General features: G+C 38.9%; 1 protein-coding gene across 1 annotated transcript in view; it reads left to right on the forward strand.

The window, feature by feature from the left end:
• Positions 1–766: 766 nt before the first annotated feature.
• The window catches only part of LOC146479357 (uncharacterized), a 44,782-nt gene continuing 23,534 nt past the window's right edge, over positions 767–22,014 (forward strand). The window contains exons 1-9 of the mRNA XM_085110873.1: positions 767–823; positions 12,848–13,003; positions 16,353–16,523; positions 17,048–17,095; positions 18,205–18,579; positions 18,984–19,358; positions 19,764–20,138; positions 20,543–20,917; positions 21,323–21,697. Coding sequence (XP_084966999.1) covers positions 12,937–13,003; positions 16,353–16,523; positions 17,048–17,095; positions 18,205–18,579; positions 18,984–19,358; positions 19,764–20,138; positions 20,543–20,917; positions 21,323–21,697 — 2,161 coding nt within the window. The 5' untranslated portion in view covers positions 767–823; positions 12,848–12,936. The remainder of the gene's footprint in view (positions 824–12,847; positions 13,004–16,352; positions 16,524–17,047; positions 17,096–18,204; positions 18,580–18,983; positions 19,359–19,763; positions 20,139–20,542; positions 20,918–21,322; positions 21,698–22,014) is intronic.

A 22,014-nucleotide genomic window follows, 5' to 3' on the forward strand; every position in this document is an offset into this window, starting at 1 on the left:
TGTGTCTTGTTTGTAATTTCTTTGTGCGGCAAAATAACACTGAACAAAAAAAAATATATACAAAATAAATGATATAAAGAAATTCAAGACTGTGATAGATATGGTTAAAACATTTCGTGGATTTCGTTCTTTTTACTAAAAAGAGGTTTCTATAGTTTATACTCAGCCGTCGGCTTTTCCCTAGATTTTGGTAATGCTATTGTTGGTTTTATGGTGAAGAACACTCCCTCTTATTTGATGGAGGCTTTCACTGGGTCGAATGGACTGATATAGCAAGACGGCATACAAGTTGTTAAGACGGTGTCCGAAGTCGAGTTTTCCGTCTAATTTTCCCATTTAAGTCTGGAAAATTGACCGATAAATAATATACAAGAAGCTCTTCCTTTACAAGAGTCGTATCAGAGACGTTTTCCGTCAAAGATGGTTAAATATTCATGGATGCGGCGATTTTTAATGAGATATGGGAACAAGTATTCACCCGATTTTAATGATATGCACCAGTGATCATCCGTTAGAAACAGGTGATATGGAATTGCAACACTTCAGGTGTTAACATATGAGGTTGGCAAATACGACAATGCTTCAGAAAGGTAACCTTTATCGCTGATTTTAAAAGGAAATAACTGTTTAAGTTTTAAGTTGCCATGCTACCATTTAATGAAGCACAGACATTACGATAAACGATGAGTAGCCATATTGGAATGTATTATAAATTCAGTATTTTACATACGAGCCCATAAGAATGCAGCTCGATGTTTCTAAGAAATTCAAATGATGTAGGTTGATTAAGATTGCAAGTCACCGATGAACGATAAATCGTAAGGTATGGTCCATTTTTTCATAATTAACCATCTTATTTTCTTGAGCAAGTACGGAAAAGATTTAGAAGTGGACACACTCTTGAAAAAATGTAGCGCAGATTAATTTACCTGCAGCATAGAGGTAATAATTATAATTAATGTGTTTTGATTCGAGAATACAGCGTTGTATGTTCCCACATTGCCTGTTTTTCACGCACCTTATAAGTTGAAACGTCACATATGGATCGGAATCTATTTAATTGACTCCGGCTACTAAACAACAAATCATACACACTGCATAATATTAATTCTACTTAGTTTTATATGATAACTTATCCTGGGCGGCGAATATTTCGGATAGCGGGTGAACGTCTTGCATGGCGTCTTGAAGAGCGCCTCACTTCAGATGTCTCTGTATCCACTGGTTCACTACCACGATCACACAGGCTCGGAATACACATACTGTCACGGTACATTACGATGTGCGAGTCGCACATCGTAAAAATAAAACTGAAGTACCACATGAAAGTACCGCTAGCTAGTTTTCCGGTTTTAAGGTTATACAGTAGAACCCCGCCGGCCGGTAACTCGAACTCTGAAGGGAAACAAAAAACTGTTCGAGTTAGCAGGGTTTCGAGTTATCGGGGTCGATTAAAATATTCAATTTTCCAGGTTAATAATAAATAGTTTATTGATTTTCAGCACTTCGGTATACAATACAGAGCAAATTAAACTTATTTCACGAGAAACTAATACATTTTGTATCTGTTCGTTGCACTAATTAAAATCAAATTGCTCCAGTCTTTGATCTAGTGTTAGAATTTGAATACACGATAAGAAAAGCTAATGGGATATCTCAATGGGCATCCGTGGCGAGTTATAAGAACCAGAAATTCGAGTTATCGGGGTAAATTTTGATGAAGCGGAAACGAACTTAGTTCGAGTTAGCGGGGTTTTCGAGTTATCCGAGTTCGAGTTAACCGAGTAAAAATGACTGAAAAGTTGGGTCAAATCTAAGGGAATTGAGACTCAGCTCGAGTTAGCGGGGGAGTTCGAGTTACCGGGGTTCTACTGTATAAGTAAAATATCTGGTTATTTTTTCGTAGGATTTAAGCGGTTACTCGATCGTTGGGAAAATGAACTTTGTAGGCACTGAGGAAATGTTTAAGATTCTGTCAAGTTGCCCGCACAATGCCGCCTACATCTCGATTTTTAAACATAGTTCTATGATGTGGTTAGGCTGGCCGATTAGTGCAGTGAGCCAGCTTGCTAAAGTTTCGATCTCATGTTCGGTACGTTCGACTCACTTGAGGCAGTCAATATATTGGCAAGGAGCCAAATTTTCTCCCTCCTGCTGGTTGGGATTTGTTAATCGAAAGCTTCAGCGTGTTTCATTTGCAATATTGTATTATTTTTATTCATATCAGAGCACGAGGTAAATGCGTTGATCACATCATAAACGCAAGTTCCTTAGCAATGAATTTTGCCCAAGAAAACTAGAGGTACTTTATATTTTCCTTGTTGCTTGGATTGTTATTCAACAGCCGGTATTGTTCTGCATTTTTCTGCGATTTTGTGTTCACCCCGCATATCAGATAAAATGATGCCAAACAATAAATAAAAACATTTGTTAATAACAGGGAAGGAAAATGGTCATTTTGGAGGTTCTTTTGGGGAGGCTGGGATATTCTTTTTCCCTAAAATTTTAAAACCATATCCTTTATTCCTAGAATTGCCACGTCTGTTATCTGCGCATTTGGGATTACTTCATGCCTAAAACCAAATTAAATTAGTCGCTAGGCTTACACTTTTTGTGATTCTTATGCCTTACATCCCTTAAATTATTTTTTAATTAACGCTTATGCCAAAAATGTCCAACAAATCCTTGTATACATTCACAAAGAGGTAAAACAATTTGTATTTATTTTAATATCTCTCCATCTGACCTGATGGCGTGCTGTTAGCATGTACCGGTATGTAGTAAAAAAACATATTATTAGCCTTTGATATTGATTGGACATGCTCGAGCAATATAATATAATATGATACTAATATGATAGATACTGACTCAAACTACAGTCGACTCCCGATAACTCGAACCTTCAAGGGAAATTGAAAAAGGTTCGAGTTATCGGGAGTTCGAGTTACCGAGGGTAAATTATCATGATAGAAAATGACCTGAAAGGAAAGGAAGATTGGTTCGAGTTAGCGCGAGGTTCGAGTTAGCGAGGGTTCGAGTAATCGGGAGTCGACTGTATATCCTAAATAATGCTCTTAACTGATATACAAGTGAGTCTCCAACTGCGGTAAAACAAAATAAACTTCACTGCAATATTTTTGTGTTGATAAACAAAATATCTTAAAATTTGTTTACATACCATAAAACAATATCACCTATTTGGTGATTTTGCCCGCCGAGCTCTATGTTGTTTAAGCCTTACTTATGCTGTTTAAGGCGATTCTACAGAAAATGAAGCTCTTTGAGCATCTCATGCTCATAGTGGCCCAGTTTAAAACAAGAGGAGAATCAATTTAGAGAAGAAAAACAAACAAACAAACAAACAAACAAGAGAATAATTCTGTAATACGTATTCATTACATGTTGCTTCACTTCTCTTTAGCATTAGCCGTGGGCTACTTATTGTTACTACATCAAGCATAACTGGTTGTTGGAGAGAGCAGTTCAAATAGCCTTGAGTGTCTGGATTAAATTAGTGTCCGTTATTTAGCGATTCATCCGTGACTTAGAAACTGCGGGTGTTCGTAACAGGGGTTTGGTTCTTACTGCAAGAAACGGTTTGGTCGCCTCTGGTCAAGTCATCGACTGAACAGATTAATGCAGATGAATACAGCTTCTATCGAAACATCTGCAAGGTTGTGGTAAGGTAAGGTTGTGGTAACCGCATTCCAATGCCTTAAACATGCAGATATTTTGTTGTGTTCTCAATGCGGTACACAACAAATCAAGCCGCGGTTTTCACGCATCAGAAATTTAGTGCTTGTATAATAACCAAAACATCAAATGATTTTTGACAAATTTAAGCTCTGAAATACTATCAATTTTAAACATGGAATGAAAGCTAAGAAAACGAGTAAGTAAAAATAAAAATACGAGGCACGCTGTCCATGTTTCTTGCCTGAGTGAAGATTGGTCTATAAACTTAATTCTCAAACTTGAGCAGCAGCTCACAATTGAAAGAAAGGTGTCTCGAAAAAGACGGTGTGTGTAACGACAGGCGGAAAGACACAGAGTCCGCAAAACACAACTTATTTATTACGGTTGAACAGCGACAACAAAACTTCAAGATGGCTTCCTACAAGCTCGGTCACGTGACACGCAAGGCGGGAACTAGACTTGTACTTCATGTAACCATACTCGTTACATCTCCCTTCCTAAGTCTAATAGTTTAGTTTATGCATACAGAACGTTAATGATAATAAAAAAGCAATAACATAATGTTCAAATCTGCCTTAGAAAGTCTCCTATATTAAAACGCCCCTGCAAAAGTACATAATAAAGCCAAATTGAAAAAAGGGGCAACAAGGCAGAGTCAGTGTCTTATTTCAGCACTCATAATCTTTTAACCACACTGGGGGGCGGCGGTCCCGCACTGGACGACCTTCAGTATGAGGCCCAGAAACCACTGGTGATGATGGTATCATTGCCTGTGGCGGCTCAGCAGGACTTGACTCTACCAGTTCCACTGGATCGGTCATGTCGAGGTTTGTCTCCACTGACTCCGGTAACTCCTCGGGTGTTGCTCTGAGCCATTTGCGGTTCCGACGATAATGCTTTCCGTTCACTTCAACCAAGTAGGAACGGGTCCCCTCCTCTCCAATGACGCGCCCCAGTGACCATTCCTTCTCGCGTGGCAATCGCATTCTAATGGCATTACCGTCACGCAATTTTGGCAGTTCATGTGAGTGACGATCATAGTAGTATTTCTGCTTCTGCTTTCTAATCTTGATCTTTTCGGGGACATCAGTTATCACCTGTGGAGTTAACAATTGCTTGGCTACTGGGAGACGGGTGCGTGTTCGCCTACCATATAGTAGCTGAACAGGAGAAGCATTCATACCCTCAGTTGGTGTGTTGCGCCACTCAAGTAACGCCAGCAGAGGATCACGCTTATCAGCTCGGGCTTTGGTCAGCAATGACTTGCAAGTCTTAACTGCATTTTCCACACGACCATTACTTTGTGCGTGATAAGGGCTTGATGTGACGTGGTGAAAATCCCATTCCTTACTGAAGGTCTGGAAATCTTCACTGTTGAAGGGGGGCCCATTGTCACTGATGAGAGTCACAGGAATACCATGCCTGGAAAACCACGCCTTTAGAATGGTGATAACACGGTTGCTGGTGGTGCTACTCATATCTTGCACTTCAAAATAGCCAGAGTAGTAATCAACGGCTATCAAAAATGATTGCCCGTCCAGCACGAAAAGATCAACACCAACTTTCTGCCATGGCAAATTAGGCACATCATGAGGCTTTAAAGGCTCTTTACATTGTTCGGGCTGATAACGGTTACAGATTCCACACCTTGACAAGTGATCTTTGAGCTGGGCTGTGATTCCAGGCCAGTAAACAATGTCGCGGGCACGACGCAATGTTCCTTCTATTCCAATATGTGATTCATGCAGGCTCTTTACAACACCAGAACGCTCTTTAAATGGTATCACAAGGCGATGACCCTTGTATACCAATCCATCTTCTATGGTCAGCTCATCACGGCTGTTCCAATACAGCTCAATTACTTGCCTCCGACGCCGGTCATATTTGTGAGCTTCTGACAGGGTCTCTGGCCAAACCTCATGAATAACATCAGACAGGGTCTGTAATTCTTCATCCTGAGCAGTCTCCTTGCGCAGCTCTTCCAGGCGAGTGGGGGAGACACTTAGATCTTCACCATTTTTAATCTGCTCTAACTCAAAAGCGAACAGTCGTTCTCTGACAGAACGGACGTCACTGTCCTGGGTCTGACTCACTGGTTCCTTTTCCAAGTAAGCGCGACTTAATGTGTCAGCCAAGAACATGGTTTCTCCTTTCTTGTATACCACTTGGATGTCATAGTTCTGTAAGCGGAGACGCATGCGTTGGAGGCGTTTTGGCGAACTGCGGATTGGCTTCTTAAATATGGTTTCCAACGGCTTGTGGTCTGACTGCACAATTACATTGCTCCTTCCAAAAATGTACTGATCAAATTTCTCACAAGCATAAACTATGGCGAGTAGCTCTTTTTCAATCTGCGCATAGTTTTGTTCCGTTTGAGTCATCACACGAGAGCTGTAAGCCACTGGGCGCTCCTCCTGTAGCAGAGCTGCACCAAGTCCACTTTGGGAAGCATCGCATTGAATGACCACTGGCTTATTCACGTCATAGTAGGCAAGTACAGGTGCAGATACAATCATTCCCTTGACATGGGCCACAGCATCAGTATGACTTTGCAGCCAACACCACTCAGCATCCTTTTCAGTGAGTTTTCTCAAGACTTCTGTTTCTTCGGATAGACGTGGGAGGAACTTTGCCAAGTAGTTCACCATGCCCAGGAACCTACGTAAGGACTGGACATCAGTCGGGTCTGGCATCCCCACAATTGCCTCAACCTTGTGTGGATCTGGTTTCAGTCCCTCACGGGTTAGAATGTGTCCGATGAAGGGAACTTCTTGCTGTCTCAGTCGGGCTTTCTTCTTGTTCAACTTCAGGTTTCTCTCACGGCAACGGTCTAGGAAGGCACGCACATTCCGGTCATGGTCTGTCTGCCACTCAGCAGGTGTGTTGCCAAATCCAACGATCACAAAATCATCTGCAATTACTTCTACTCCTTTAAGCCCCTCAATGTGCTCTCGCATTTTGCGCTGCCAAACTTCCGGTGCACTATTGATGCCGAATGGCATTCGCTTCCAACGGTAGCGCCCGAACGGGGTGTTAAACGTTGTTAAACTACTAGACTCATCGTCAAGTTCCACTTGCCAGAAACCATTACTGGCATCAAAAACACTGAACAATTTTGCCCCATTCAGCCTAGTTGCAATCTCTTCAATTGTCGGCATCGGGAAGTGTTCACGCTTTATGGCAAGATTCAGATCCCTGGGATCCAAACAGATGCGTAACTTGGTTTCCCCCTCAGCTTCGGTGGATGGCTTGGTCACCACTAGCATACTGGATACCCAGTCAGTAGGATGGTCGACTTGTTCGATTATGTTAGCAGCTACCATTTCTTCGAGTTTCCGCTGAACTCGCTCAGTCATTGCAACAGGTAAACGCCGCGGAGGATGCACTACAGGTCTGATGGACTCGTCTGTTACAATGTGGTACTGTCCGTCCAACTTTCCAAGGCCTTCAAATACATCGTCATACTCTTCCAGCAGTGGCTCTGTGTCGGACTTCAGTACATTGACGCGTGGATCTCGGTCACTGTCTAGGATCTTTATCAAGTTCATTTCCAGCATTGTCTGCTTAGACAGTATGGGCTCATACCCATGGCCCCTGACTACATTGACTTCAATTTTGTGTGCGTTTCCTTTGCGGGAGACATACACTGTGGCTTTGCCCTCGATGGGTTGCTCATCTCCATTAGCTAAAACCAGGATTGACTTGCCGCGTGCATTGAGGAAATTCAAGTGCAGATCGCCAGTCACCTTCTTGTACACATCCAAGGGCAAAAGATTGCATTCAGCCCCCGTGTCCATCAAGAAGCTTACATCGTGACCTGAAAGGGGGTTAGACGCTTTTGATACAGTGAGGGTAACCATCTCACGACCTCCGTTTCCAACACCTGCGGCACTTAAATAAAATCGCTCTTGGACAGAAGACACCTTGCTTTTTGCTGGGCACTTGACAACAAAATGATTCCTTTTTTTACAATATGCACAAATCTGGCCAAAGGCAGGGCAGCTACGTCTTTCGTGGTTCCTACCACAGAATCTGCAGTCCTTGATCCAGCCACTGCTGACAGATGGGACATTTTCTGACTGCTCTTTCTCTTTCACAGCACTCAATCCAGACTCAGCAGACATAACTTTCATTTGAACAGCCGTACTCTCGGCGGCACGAGCGATATCTATAGCTTTCTCAAGAGTCAATTTCTTCTCTTTGAGCAAATTTTCACGTACCTTGGCAGTTTTGGTACCTGTCACCAGTCGATCCCGGAGAAGCTGATCGGGTGTGATTGACTCGAAATCACAATTTGCTGCAATTTGGCGAAGCTCCGTCAAATATTGATCAACAGTTTCAGATTCCCGCTGATCCCGCGTAAAGAAAAGAAAACGTTCGTAAATAGTGTTTTCCCTGGGAATGCAATACTCTTCGAACTTGCTTACAACCGCAGCGATTTTCTTCGCGTCGTCTGGCGAGGCCCACGTGAAAGTACGAAACACCTTGTTCGCTTCTTTTCCAATTACGGCCAAAAGTGTTGCTACTTGGCGTGCTTCTTCCTCTTTATCTAGCTTCGTAGCCAGCCTGTAATTATTCCAAGCAGAAACCCAAGTTCGCCAATTGGACGCTGTCGAACCTTCGTTTAGCTCGAGTATGTCAGGAGGAGGTATTTGGAAATTCGCCATGGTTATCAAACTTGAAGCCGGACTTTCGCTATTTTGAACACTGGTTTCAGGCATAAATTCGGTAGCTTCTGCCACAAATCATTCCTTTTCGTGACGTGTGGATCCGGGAAACTTCTGACACCATGTAACGACAGGCGGAAAGACACAGAGTCCGCAAAACACAACTTATTTATTCCGGTTGAACAGCGACAACAAAACTTCAAGATGGCTTCCTACAAGCTCGGTCACGTGACACGCAAGGCGGGAACTAGACTTGTACTTCATGTAACCATACTCGTTACAGTGTGCTTCATTTTTTAGGTTAAGTTTTACAAAATTAATTGAGATCGGATTTACATTCAATTTCTGACAGGTGTTGCGCTCCCTCCAAAATGGCGACGAAGATAAATAATAATAATAATCATTTCTTAAGCGCAAATTCAACTGAAGTTTTCAAATGCGCTTTACAAATGGTATTAATTAAACAATATATATAGTGTTAAAAAGTAAACTGTAAAAGCATAAAAATTAGATCATAAACATCATGCTAACTAATTCTGTTAGTTAGCATGAGTCCACGTGCTAAATAAAACTCGCTACGCCGATGCACGCGCTTTTTCCCTCTTCCCCAGGATTACTTTCAAACCACTTAACTTCAACGATGATTGTGGTCATTTCGCTTTGCCGGTCTGTATGTATGACAGTTCCTGACTGCAAATGACGTCTTTAAACGATTGTCATCTGTTTTCGGTTTTAAAGTGCCGTAGGTACGGAAAACGCTACCCGTAAAGCCACGGGTGAGACGTTATTATTAATGATGATGCGACCTATTGAGACATAAGAACATTCTAGCTACTGATGAGAATGTAGAAAATTTAACAATGAATAGAAACGTTAACAATTGGTCTCCATAACTACAACCAAACAATAACAAACACAAACAAGATTGTTCTTTTTTTTTTTTTTAATTTATATCGGGAGTGGGTGGGGTACTCGTATATATCAGCTGTATAGGTATGTGTGGCCCCAAAGGGTATGGTTCTCGAGCAATGGAGTATAGATTTTAACTATTTTGGTCTGAACGAGGGAATTGATTTTACAAATTAATTTACAGATCCTAGAAACCAGGTCTGAAAATGGTTATAAATTTTGGTACGCTAGTTCTGATAAAGGGTACCGTCAAATTACATATTTTGGTCAGAAATGGGGTCAAGGTACAGAAAACCGAGTTGCACTGCACAGCGAAATAAAATATATAGCAATGTATCCGTGTTCGTGTTGTATTATTGACGCACGTTCTTTCTTGTGTTGTAGTGCTTACTGTCGTTTGAATTAGAAGGAGCCCTCCAAACTGTCCCTAGGTTTCCGAGGATCGGTAATAATAAATCAACCTGGAAAAATGGCTAAAAATCGCATTTCTTTAATAAACGCCGGACCCCGATTAAACGCTGGCCTAAAAAAAAACAAGGTCAAAACTGCCGAATTTTAAATAAAACCTGGGGCGTTTTTTTTTCGAGAAAATGCGGTATAACAAAACATAGCACCTTACGTATTTCAATGCTTGTGATATTTAAATATCTTTTTTCTTAATCATGTCCTGCTAATTCAGTATCGGGTTACCCGGCGTATCCAATCCGACAGAATTGAACGGAATTTCAATCGAACTGTTACTCAGTTAAGGCTAGCTCAATCCATAGATTGAGTGCGATTGAGCTCTGTAGTCGAAACGCAATCAACTCATCCCGTTGCCAATGCAACAGAACGCAATCGAACGCTCGATTGCCGAACACTTGATACTAAGTTTATTGGTATTAAAGCTGTGTCGACGGTTCAGTTGAACACTCCATCGAACTCAGTCACCAGATTGAGTCCGATTGATTACCATTTCCAAATTTAGTCAACTCAATCCATCGGGCTGACTCCGGTTGTGTCCGAGCGAGTTCTGATTGCGTTCGGTTGACTCGGCAATCGAACTTCCGGAAATTTCGTTGTTCGATTTTGCGTTCGATAAATGAACCTAATCGAACTCATGGACGCTTCGGAATCACGTTATTTTGTTTTGCGGGACGTTGCCGTAATGTTGGTAAAATTTTATGAATGCCAATGCCTTACGAAAAGTCAGGAGTGTGGTTGTCGTTTCTGAATTACTTTTAGCTTAAGTCCTTTTATCCGAAGAGGTGGCTCTTGTTCCAAAACCTTTAGCACTTCCAGATGAACGAGGCTTTTGTGTATCTGCCGTAAGACCTGCGCTCTTTAGGAAGATGAAATCAATTAGACACGTGACGGCTTCCGGAGCATTAAAACTGTACCTACCGTGCGTATCAGTTTCCACTGCCATCTTGTACCCAAAGTCCTCAGGCTCTTTGGCCAGTGGTTGGTCGTCAGGAAAGACTCTGGAGAATTCGAAGAAATTTAGATTTTTAGATTGGCTTCCCCGCAACGGCTTGCTTTTTTTCCCGCAGAAATCCTGCGGTAATAACATTCTAGTTCCCTAGAGTCTCTCCTGGTGACCAACCGCTGGCCAAAGAGCCTGAGGACTCTGGGTACGAGATCGTTTCCACTGGGGTTGAAAGAGCAGTATGTTATTTGCCGGGAGAAAATTTCCCCGACAATTTCTCCAATCTGTGATTCGCCTTCTTCGCTGTACAATACTACCTACCGCAGATTCTGGCTCGGGGACTTTTCACCAGCAACAACACTGACTGTGCAGCTTTCATCAGATGAATTTGAGACAAGTCTCCTGTAGCTCAGTGGTAGAGCATCCGAACTAGTAATCAGAAGGTCTTAGGTTCGACTCCCGATAGGAGCACTCGGATTTCCTTTTTCCGAGTATGCCTGTGTCACTCACTTAATAATACATCATTCTCAATTTTGCCATTATCTTTATTTTTTGAACTTCACTTGTTCATTTACTAGGCATAATATAATAAATAAAGTTGCCTAAAAAGCTATTTGAAAAAGCAAATCAAAAATATATGCATTTCTTTCTTATATTTTTCAAAAAACATGTGGTCACGAAGTTATTGCAACAAGTTGCTTCGCGAGTAAACGCACATCTTTGAGACGAACAAAACTCGCGAGCCAAACTTGGCGTTGTGCGTGTTATCTTAAAGGCTCTTCCTATAAATTTCTTTCCGAGCAAATTTCAGTCTCCCGTATTTTTTATCAACAAAGGTCTGTTTTATTCATTAGCTCTGAAATTCGAACAAGTGAGTTCGGCATCTTCCTGAAATTTGAAAATTAGCTTATGAGAATTCCGTAGAAACTAGCCAGCTACACAAACACGAGAATTAGCTATGAAGGCAGTTGAAAATTAAACACTTTCCAAAGATATTAATTACTTTAGTTCTTACGATTTGAAGCCAAAGAAGCTCTACGTCACCAGTGTACGTAGAACATTTTGAATGCTGAACTGGAACTGGCAGGAAAACAGCGACGTTTTCAACTTGAGAAGGGACGAATATTTCACAAAGTTCTTGTCGCTGCTTTCATACATGGTTAGCCGATTTTGTCTTTTTATACTCCACTTTCTTCCTTTAGCTTGAAATTCCGAACACACATTCACACCAAAGCAATGTGTTGCAGCTAAAAATAAGAATACGCTAAGAATATCAACTTAAAAGGTGTGAGTAGATCAGCAAATGAGCAAACAAGACTTTAAATGACTTTTTGTAGGGAAAACGCGTGTGTACTCGTCGGTCAAGGAAACCGGAAGTCAAATTGTACTTGTGTTAGTAGCAACTGTGTAACTAAGCAACGATATAGGTAAATGGACCCTTAAATTTAGAGAATTTTAATATCTGTGGATAGCGGTCGATAGAAATTGCATGTGCTTGCTTACACTTGAGTTGTATACGATTTGGGAATTTGGTTATTCATAAAAGAGGCACCTGGTTGTCTGTAGAGTTTAAATCAACTGAAGTAGTGAATGATGAAAGATAGGGTGCGTTTCTTTGGGAAAATCCGAATCCGGAATTTTGATCCAAGATCACTGGGATCATGGTGTATCAAAGGAACTGACGAATCCACTCTGGGTAAGGATTCGTCAGTTCCTTTGATACACCATGATCCGAGTGATCTTGGATCAAAAATCCGGATTCGGATTTTCTCAGAGAAAGGCACCCATAGATTAATGCGCATGAACAACAAAAGTTAATATCGATGTAAACAAGCATTATGTTTTCCTGCAGCTAGGGAGATGAATTGACAAGTACATACCTCTAAAATATTTTGCATGATGGGAATTAAACATGAGTGAATGAGCGAATGCCGTTTCAAGTAGGAAAAAAAGGCAGTGTCATTTTTATTCCATGTCGCAAAAGTATTGGAATGTATGCTGACAACATTGTTAGTTGTGCTTTGGATGGGGTCAAATAGATGATGTGACAGCCATTAAACTAAAGTGATTTTTAGCCACTTGTTATCAAAATGTTTTTAATTGTGGATATCAAACAGCTTATTACAGGCCACTTAATGGTTTTTCGCTCCTGGATTTCTTCTTACAGGCAACTTATTATTAGCCTAAGCAGACAAAGGTACAAGATTCAGAAGAGGACATTTCACTGACTGTCATTGAAGTACATATCCAACAGTTATGGCTTGCAAGATAGCATTGCTGGTATTTCTGACCGCTGCATTCAGTCTGCTTACGATAAAGAGCGGTAAGTCAATTTGCATGCGGACGTTTTCCCAAGAGATCAGCCTATTGCTAATTCAAAACCGAAGAGGGCAGCCTATTGGTTGTTTGCATGTGACGTCATGGGGGCCATGTCTTTGTATACAGACAATAAAAATGACGTCAGATGTAATGCGCGCGCTTTCTTAACGGAAAATAAAGCCAACTCCGCTCGTACTTTTTCCATGTTATTGTAAAAAACAAATCGATGGCAGTTTTCTATGGTCTATTTAACAAATAGATTTCATTTTGCCTTGTGTCTTTACTCTGATAACGCACAGATGACGTCAAAACGTGGTGAGAACAAAGAAGTACGTTACGAGCCGCAGGCAAGTAGTGTGACTGGTGTCACCTCCCCGTTTTGACGTCCTCTGTGGGTTATCAGAGTACAAACACACGGCAAGATGAAATCTATTTGTTTTAGACAATAAACAAGTTTTTGACCATATTTCGTGAACGAACATCACGTTGACTGAGCCGAGTCAAAAACTTTCAAGCAAACTTGAAAGTTGTGTTCCTCTAAGAGTATAATCCGAAAGAATTTCTGTAACAATATTTTCAAAACTAACCTTTATTCCAGATGGAATTTCTGACCCCAAAATGCAACAGTATGTCAGTCGCTGCAATGTGATTTATGATCGATTGCTGGCCATTTACCGGATTTCTATCGGAGACATAAGCTTATTTGGACAATTATTTCCTTTCTTGTCACGTCACAACAAAGTTCCTGGTTGAGGTCACTCTCAAAGGTCTTTGTCCAATTTTTCATTGGATAGTTTTACTTTCCTGCGAAAATTTGCCTGAATTTGTCCGCTACTCGCAAAAACAGTTTGCAAAACTTTGTTGACCAGTCCCTCTGGCTGGACTCAAGACTCTGATCACGTGCGCCGGTCACACCACTCGGTGACGTCAATCGGGCGTCTATACTGTAATCACGCACTCCTCTGTCCAATCAAAACGCGAGTTTTACACTATTCATTGTATAAACCAACATGGCGGCAATGCAAACCACCTATTCGCAAAAATACTAACAATTTGTATCCAATGCTCAAAGGGCTCAGAAATTAAGGCCACTAGAGTCCTTGATTTAATAATTTGCTAACTCTTTAGGCTAAACATAAGTAAGTGAAATATAATATTTTAGATTTTAGATTGCCCAGTGTTTTAGTATCTCTTATTTAAAATTTCCACTGTGCTCTTTTGGGGTGAAAATTTAGAGAAGAATGTAGAAGGTGGTTTTCAGAGGAACCCTGCATAAAATAAATAAGAACAAAATTATAGTAAATAACGAATATAAAAATTACAAAAAGGTTCAAGGGAAAAGTGAAAAATCTATATAAAAAATAAATAAGCTAAGAATTTAAAAATTACATGGTAAAAAAATTATTTTTGCAAAGTTACAAAGGATAATTTCTTACTAGGTTTTACAATCAGTTGGTTAAAAAATGTTCTCCGTTTCCCGAATATAAATTTTAAAAGGGTGAACTATTAAATAACCAAAATGTTCTTAATATTATCTGGCAGGCTATTAGTCTTAAGTCCCAGGATAAGTGGAAGCGATCATACGAGTTGATGTCTTTAAAGTTATAATTTTGGTCGATAATCTTAATTAAACTTTTATCAATTTAAATCAAACAATGCAACCTTCTTCGTTCCTGCTTCGTTATATGACTCTCTGAACAACTCTGGCTAGGGCTTTATTGAGAGGTTAGATACTTTTTGGTCGAGAAATAGTGTTCGTTGTCTGCATTATGGAAGGTTCCTATTATAGAGCTTTTTTTGAAAGATAATATACGGGGATTTTGCCGCAATAAACACGTTACCGGTATTAGACAGGTGTCCGGAAGGAGAGCTTCGACTGTCCTACATCTATCACTAACCTGGAAGATATATAGCACGCCCGCTGATTCTATTTAATTAAAGTTCGATACCATGAAGGCAATGTCTATGATGAAGTCACATGATATGATGAGCGAATGACATCATCACTCCAATCAGTTGCATGTCGTCAGGAGTTTCTTAATTTTTGTGAATGATGCCAGAAATACAGTTGACTGTCGAAATTAGCGAAAAAACGGAACGACGTTTTGGTGTCATCTTGGCACCATTATCAAGTAAGGAATTGAATGCAACAGAAACGATAATTTATACAGAAAGTAAAGGTGTGAAATAGAATAAATTAAATTAAGACTAAAAGTAACTGTCCGGTGTTCATTCAGAGAGGTGTTATAAAGTGAGAGTTATGTCCGTTACACAAATAGTTTCGCGCGAGTGGAGTCTGACTGCATGGGCGTTTAGACTCGGTTTCTTCTTGCGTGCCAGAAAACCGGTAAAATTCATCCAAAAGCTAAGTGATTAACAGAAACAAAAGGAAACTAGAATGTGCTAAAAATGTAAAAGTTACCTATACGGTGTTGTAGAAGAATGTCTGTAGTGGACATCGAAGTAGGGAAATCTACAAATGTGAGCGTGCTGAATCGGAAAATTGAATATTATTGGTGATCCAAGTTCCATGAACAGCAGCATATCACAAAAAAATAATACAGAATAAATTTGACCCGAAGTTACAACGTCTGGTGGCTACTAAAAATTCGAGTTACGTTTGAGTTGTGATTTTATATAATAATAATAATAATAATAATAATAATAATAATAATAATAATAATAATAATAATAATAATTATAATAATAATAATAATAATAATAATAAAATATTAAATATTAATAATAATAATGATAATCTCTTTATTAAAATATTCCAAGTAATAATAATAATAATAATAACAATAATAGTAATAATAATAATAATAATAATAATTATATCTAAATTAAATCATTAATAGTAATAAAATCTTTATTACAAAACCTTAATTAAAATCCTATTTACAATCAACTTGCTGTTACAAAAAATCCAATCAATTCATCGAAACACTATTCATTCACAAATTCTAAAAAAAGAAGTAACTTAATCTTACATAAAAGAAGAGGAAATAGATATAATTAATAATAAAAGTTCAAAATTCTATAAAATAAAGAATTCCATTATGCAGAGATTTTAAGATCATATAATCGAAACACTAATGACGGCTAAACCAGTGTCCATAAAAAGCCCTAAGTATAAAATAATAATAATAATAATAATAATAATAATAATAATAATAATAATAATAATAATAATCTCTCAGACCGTCATTATTCTCCAGCCAAAAATTATGATCCATAAAAATTTGACAACCACACATTAAAAGGCCAAAGACTGCAACCAATGAAACATTTAGGAAATATGATGACGACAAGTTAGTCACATTTTTCATTACTTTTTATTTATAACTCAGCATTGGCCTCAACGAGCGTCACAAACAGTGCGTCGGCCTCCACATCCACCAGTGTCTCAGCAAGTGTTTCGGCCTCCACCTCACCAAGCGTGTCGACATCTACCGCTGAGAGTGCTAGTGTTTCCGCCTCCACTCCGCCTCCACCTAGTGTAACTCCATCCTCATCTTCTGGTAAGTTTGAATTACTCCATTGTACGAGTTTATCAACAAAAAGTAATTGTAGTTACAATGGATTTTTGACCAAAACCTGACATATGAACTCATGGCTCTTTTTTACTGTTTAAAGTACACAGCTCCACCATTCCTGCTGTAGCCAAAAACAACAACAACCTTTAGTTCCTCATTAGCCGTGTTACCGCGGATAAATATATTTGCTCTCCTTTACTTTCCTTTTAGATTCACTTCACATACGATGACGATGAGTATAATGATAATAAAACATACTGATCGATCATTGTTTGTTAAGAGTGCCTTCAGATTGTACCTTTCATGCACGTGTGTTGACACGTGCGTGAGAGGGGGGGGGAGGGTATGCTAAAGGTAGTGATAGCTCCTCACATGAATTAGAGGTGTCTGCTATGTTTCATGTGCTCTGGGGTTTACCTTTGAAAGTGGAGAAAATAGAGAAGTTCTTGCCGAATTTTAATTTTTATCAAACAAAAGAAGTCAGGTCGTTTTTCGATTTTCTTTCTTAGTTCCAGCCACAAGCAGTTATGTCACGCCTGCAAGCCCATCACACACTGGTAAGTTTGAAATTTTTGCTATAACATCTTTCGTACTTGGTCTCTGTTACCGCTGTGTGTGGTACAGTAAAAAACCCCCCAGTATGAACCAATATTTTTCCAAGTTAGCCTCAACAGGTTCTTATATAAAAAGTGCTGAACAGGAATATAGCCTATAAAAGGTTCTTAAACAGGTTCCTATTTTCTTGATCACAAAATACAGTATATGTAGTGCCCAGTACAATGTGAAATCAACATGGCACTAGTCTAGTCTCAACTGACACATTGTATTGTTATACGGTATTATTAAACGGTTTCACCTAATTAAGTCCATTTTTCTGGGATTTACTATACGTAATAAGGAGATATAAAAAGTTGGCCTTGTTCTATCCCTGAGACCTTATTTTATTTTACGTATAAATTCTTAGTCTTAAAAATAAATTTTAAAGGATAAGAACCTAATTTAGATTGAAGGCTTTACTGACAGGTTATTATTTAAAGGGTGTCTAAATTAGAAATTTTAGCCTAACAGGTCCTTAGAATTCAGGTTTTACTAAGGGGTCATTCACACTTGGTGCCCGGGCACTGTACCCAGGCACCGGTACGAAACTGTGACTTGTTCAGCCTTCGGTGCCCGGTACCTTGTCAAGACATTTAAATTTTCGCGTATTTCACGATGTAAATGTCGCGTCGATTCAAACATCAACTTGCTCATTCGTCTACCTTTCATCTTCCGCCATTTTGAAACTGAAGGGCAGGAATTTGTGGGTAAAATAACTGCTACGAGCACGGATTTGTAGGTAAAGTTCTTGGGCACGCGCTAAAATCGTGTGCAGACTTGTGCCCGTGCCCGATTTAGTGCCCGAGTACAAGTCCACCTTGTAGCCGTGCCCGAGCACCGTGCCCAAATTATTGGCACGGGAACTTACAAAACGTTGTGTTCACATTGGTGCCCGTCGGGCACCATGCCCCGGTACAGTGCCCTGGCACCAAGTGTGAACAACGCCTTAATTTCATGAGTTATTATCAGACATTATTTTGCTGGGTACACGAATAGTAAGCTATCTTTAGTTGTTAATGACTTTTAAAAAGAAAAAAACTAAGATACAATCTATTCTCGTAATATTTAGAAACACCGGCTGAAAAGAAGTTTGAAGCAACAATCAGAGTGAATGGCACATATTTACCTGGTTACAGCAACCTTAATTCAAATGATTCCCTTATCTTTATCGGGGAATTTCAATTCAAATTGAATTCCTTCTTACGTCCGAGGCTGTCCAACTTTAAAGGTGTCAACGTTCTGGCGCTCGCAAATGGAAGCGTATTGGTACGTTTTGAGATTGTGGTTTACATACCGTCGAATGCGACAGTTGGTAACATAATCCAGGCATTGACAGAAGGAAATGGGACAAGTGCCCTGGGATTCGTGCTGATAGGAGATATCAATGTTACGGCAGTGCAATCTGAGTCATCCACTGTAGTTCCCACACCATCTACAGGAACAGGTACAAATGTTGTTTAACTCTTTCTCTTTAGGAGAGCATGTATGAGAGCATGTATTTCATCTAAATAAGTCAATTTTTTTATTTACTATAAGTAATAAGAAGATTTCAAATGTTGGCCTTGTACTATCCCTGAGACCTTATTTTATTTTACGTATAAATTCTTAGTCTTAAAAATAAATTTTAAAGGATACGAACCTAATTTAGATTGTAGGCTTTACTAACCGGTTATTGTTTTAAGGGTGTCTAAATTAGAAATTTTAGCCTAACAGGTCCTTAAAATGAATGTTTTATGAAGTATTATCAGACATTATTTTGCTGGGTACACGAATAGTAAGCTATCTTTAGTTGTTAATGACTTTTAAAAAGAAAAAAACTAAGATACAATCTATTCTCGTAATATTTAGAAACACCGGCTGAAAAGAAGTTTGAAGCAACAATCAGAGTGAATGGCACATATTTACCTGGTTACAGCAACCTTAATTCAAATGATTCCCTTATCTTTATCGGGGAATTTCAATTCAAATTGAATTCCTTCTTACGTCCGAGGCTGTCCAACTTTAAAGGTGTCAACGTTCTGGCGCTCGCAAATGGAAGCGTATTGGTACGTTTTGAGATTGTGGTTTACATACCGTCGAATGCGACAGTTGGTAACATAATCCAGGCATTGACAGAAGGAAATGGGACAAGTGCCCTGGGATTCGTGCTGATAGGAGATATCAATGTTACGGCAGTGCAATCTGAGTCATCCACTGTAGTTCCCACACCATCTACAGGAACAGGTACAAATGTTGTTTAACTCTTTCTCTTTAGGAGAGCATGTATGAGAGCATGTATTTCATCTAAATAAGTCAATTTTTTTTATTTACTATAAGTAATAAGAAGATTTCAAATGTTGGTCTTGTACTATCCCTGAGACCTTATTTTATTTTACGTATAAATTCTTAGTCTTAAAAATAAATTTTAAAGGATAAGAACCTAATTTAGATTGTAGGCTTTACTAACCGGTTATTGTTTTAAGGGTGTCTAAATTAGAAATTTTAGCCTAACAGGTCCTTAAAATGAATGTTTTATGAAGTATTATCAGACATTATTTTGCTGGGTACACGAATAGTAAGCTATCTTTAGTTGTTAATGACTTTTAAAAAGAAAAAAACTAAGATACAATCTATTCTCGTAATATTTAGAAACACCGGCTGAAAAGAAGTTTGAAGCAACAATCAGAGTGAATGGCACATATTTACCTGGTTACAGCAACCTTAATTCAAATGATTCCCTTATCTTTATCGGGGAATTTCAATTCAAATTGAATTCCTTCTTACGTCCGAGGCTGTCCAACTTTAAAGGTGTCAACGTTCTGGCGCTCGCAAATGGAAGCGTATTGGTACGTTTTGAGATTGTGGTTTACATACCGTCGAATGCGACAGTTGGTAACATAATCCAGGCATTGACAGAAGGAAATGGGACAAGTGCCCTGGGATTCGTGCTGATAGGAGATATCAATGTTACGGCAGTGCAATCTGAGTCATCCACTGTAGTTCCCACACCATCTACAGGAACAGGTACAAATGTTGTTTAACTCTTTCTCTTTAGGAGAGCATGTATGAGAGCATGTATTTCATCTAAATAAGTCAATTTTTTTATTTACTATAAGTAATAAGAAGATTTCAAATGTTGGCCTTGTACTATCCCTGAGACCTTATTTTATTTTACGTATAAATTCTTAGTCTTAAAAATAAATTTTAAAGGATAAGAACCTAATTTAGATTGTAGGCTTTACTAACCGGTTATTGTTTTAAGGGTGTCTAAATTAGAAATTTTAGCCTAACAGGTCCTTAAAATGAATGTTTTATGAAGTATTATCAGACATTATTTTGCTGGGTACACGAATAGTAAGCTATCTTTAGTTGTTAATGACTTTTAAAAAGAAAAAAACTAAGATACAATCTATTCTCGTAATATTTAGAAACACCGGCTGAAAAGAAGTTTGAAGCAACAATCAGAGTGAATGGCACATATTTACCTGGTTACAGCAACCTTAATTCAAATGATTCCCTTACCTTTATCGGGGAATTTCAATTCAAATTGAATTCCTTCTTACGTCCGAGGCTGTCCAACTTTAAAGGTGTCAACGTTCTGGCGCTCGCAAATGGAAGCGTATTGGTACGTTTTGAGATTGTGGTTTACATACCGTCGAATGCGACAGTTGGTAACATAATCCAGGCATTGACAGAAGGAAATGGGACAAGTGCCCTGGGATTCGTGCTGATAGGAGATATCAATGTTACGGCAGTGCAATCTGAGTCATCCACTGTAGTTCCCACACCATCTACAGGAACAGGTACAAATGTTGTTTAACTCTTTCTCTTTAGGAGAGCATGTATGAGAGCATGTATTTCATCTAAATAAGTCAATTTTTTTTATTTACTATAAGTAATAAGAAGATTTCAAATGTTGGCCTTGTACTATCCCTGAGACCTTATTTTATTTTACGTATAAATTCTTAGTCTTAAAAATAAATTTTAAAGGATAAGAACCTAATTTAGATTGTAGGCTTTACTAACCGGTTATTGTTTTAAGGGTGTCTAAATTAGAAATTTTAGCCTAACAGGTCCTTAAAATGAATGTTTTATGAAGTATTATCAGACATTATTTTGCTGGGTACACGAATAGTAAGCTATCTTTAGTTGTTAATGACTTTTAAAAAGAAAAAAACTAAGATACAATCTATTCTCGTAATATTTAGAAACACCGGCTGAAAAGAAGTTTGAAGCAACAATCAGAGTGAATGGCACATATTTACCTGGTTACAGCAACCTTAATTCAAATGATTCCCTTATCTTTATCGGGGAATTTCAATTCAAATTGAATTCCTTCTTACGTCCGAGGCTGTCCAACTTTAAAGGTGTCAACGTTCTGGCGCTCGCAAATGGAAGCGTATTGGTACGTTTTGAGATTGTGGTTTACATACCGTCGAATGCGACAGTTGGTAACATAATCCAGGCATTGACAGAAGGAAATGGGACAAGTGCCCTGGGATTCGTGCTGATAGGAGATATCAATGTTACGGCAGTGCAATCTGAGTCATCCACTGTAGTTCCCACACCATCTACAGGAACAGGTACAAATGTTGTTTAACTCTTTCTCTTTAGGAGAGCATGTATGAGAGCATGTATTTCATCTAAATAAGTCAATTTTTTTTATTTACTATAAGTAATAAGAAGATTTCAAATGTTGGCCTTGTACTATCCCTGAGACCTTATTTTATTTTACGTATAAATTCTTAGTCTTAAAAATAAATTTTAAAGGATAAGAACCTAATTTAGATTGTAGGCTTTACTAACCGGTTATTGTTTTAAGGGTGTCTAAATTAGAAATTTTAGCCTAACAGGTCCTTAAAATGAATGTTTTATGAAGTATTATCAGACATTATTTTGC

Source organism: Pavona decussata, unplaced genomic scaffold (assembly GCF_977016875.1).
Source record: "Pavona decussata unplaced genomic scaffold, jaPavDecu1.1 SCAFFOLD_59, whole genome shotgun sequence".
NCBI lineage: Eukaryota > Metazoa > Cnidaria > Anthozoa > Scleractinia > Agariciidae > Pavona > Pavona decussata.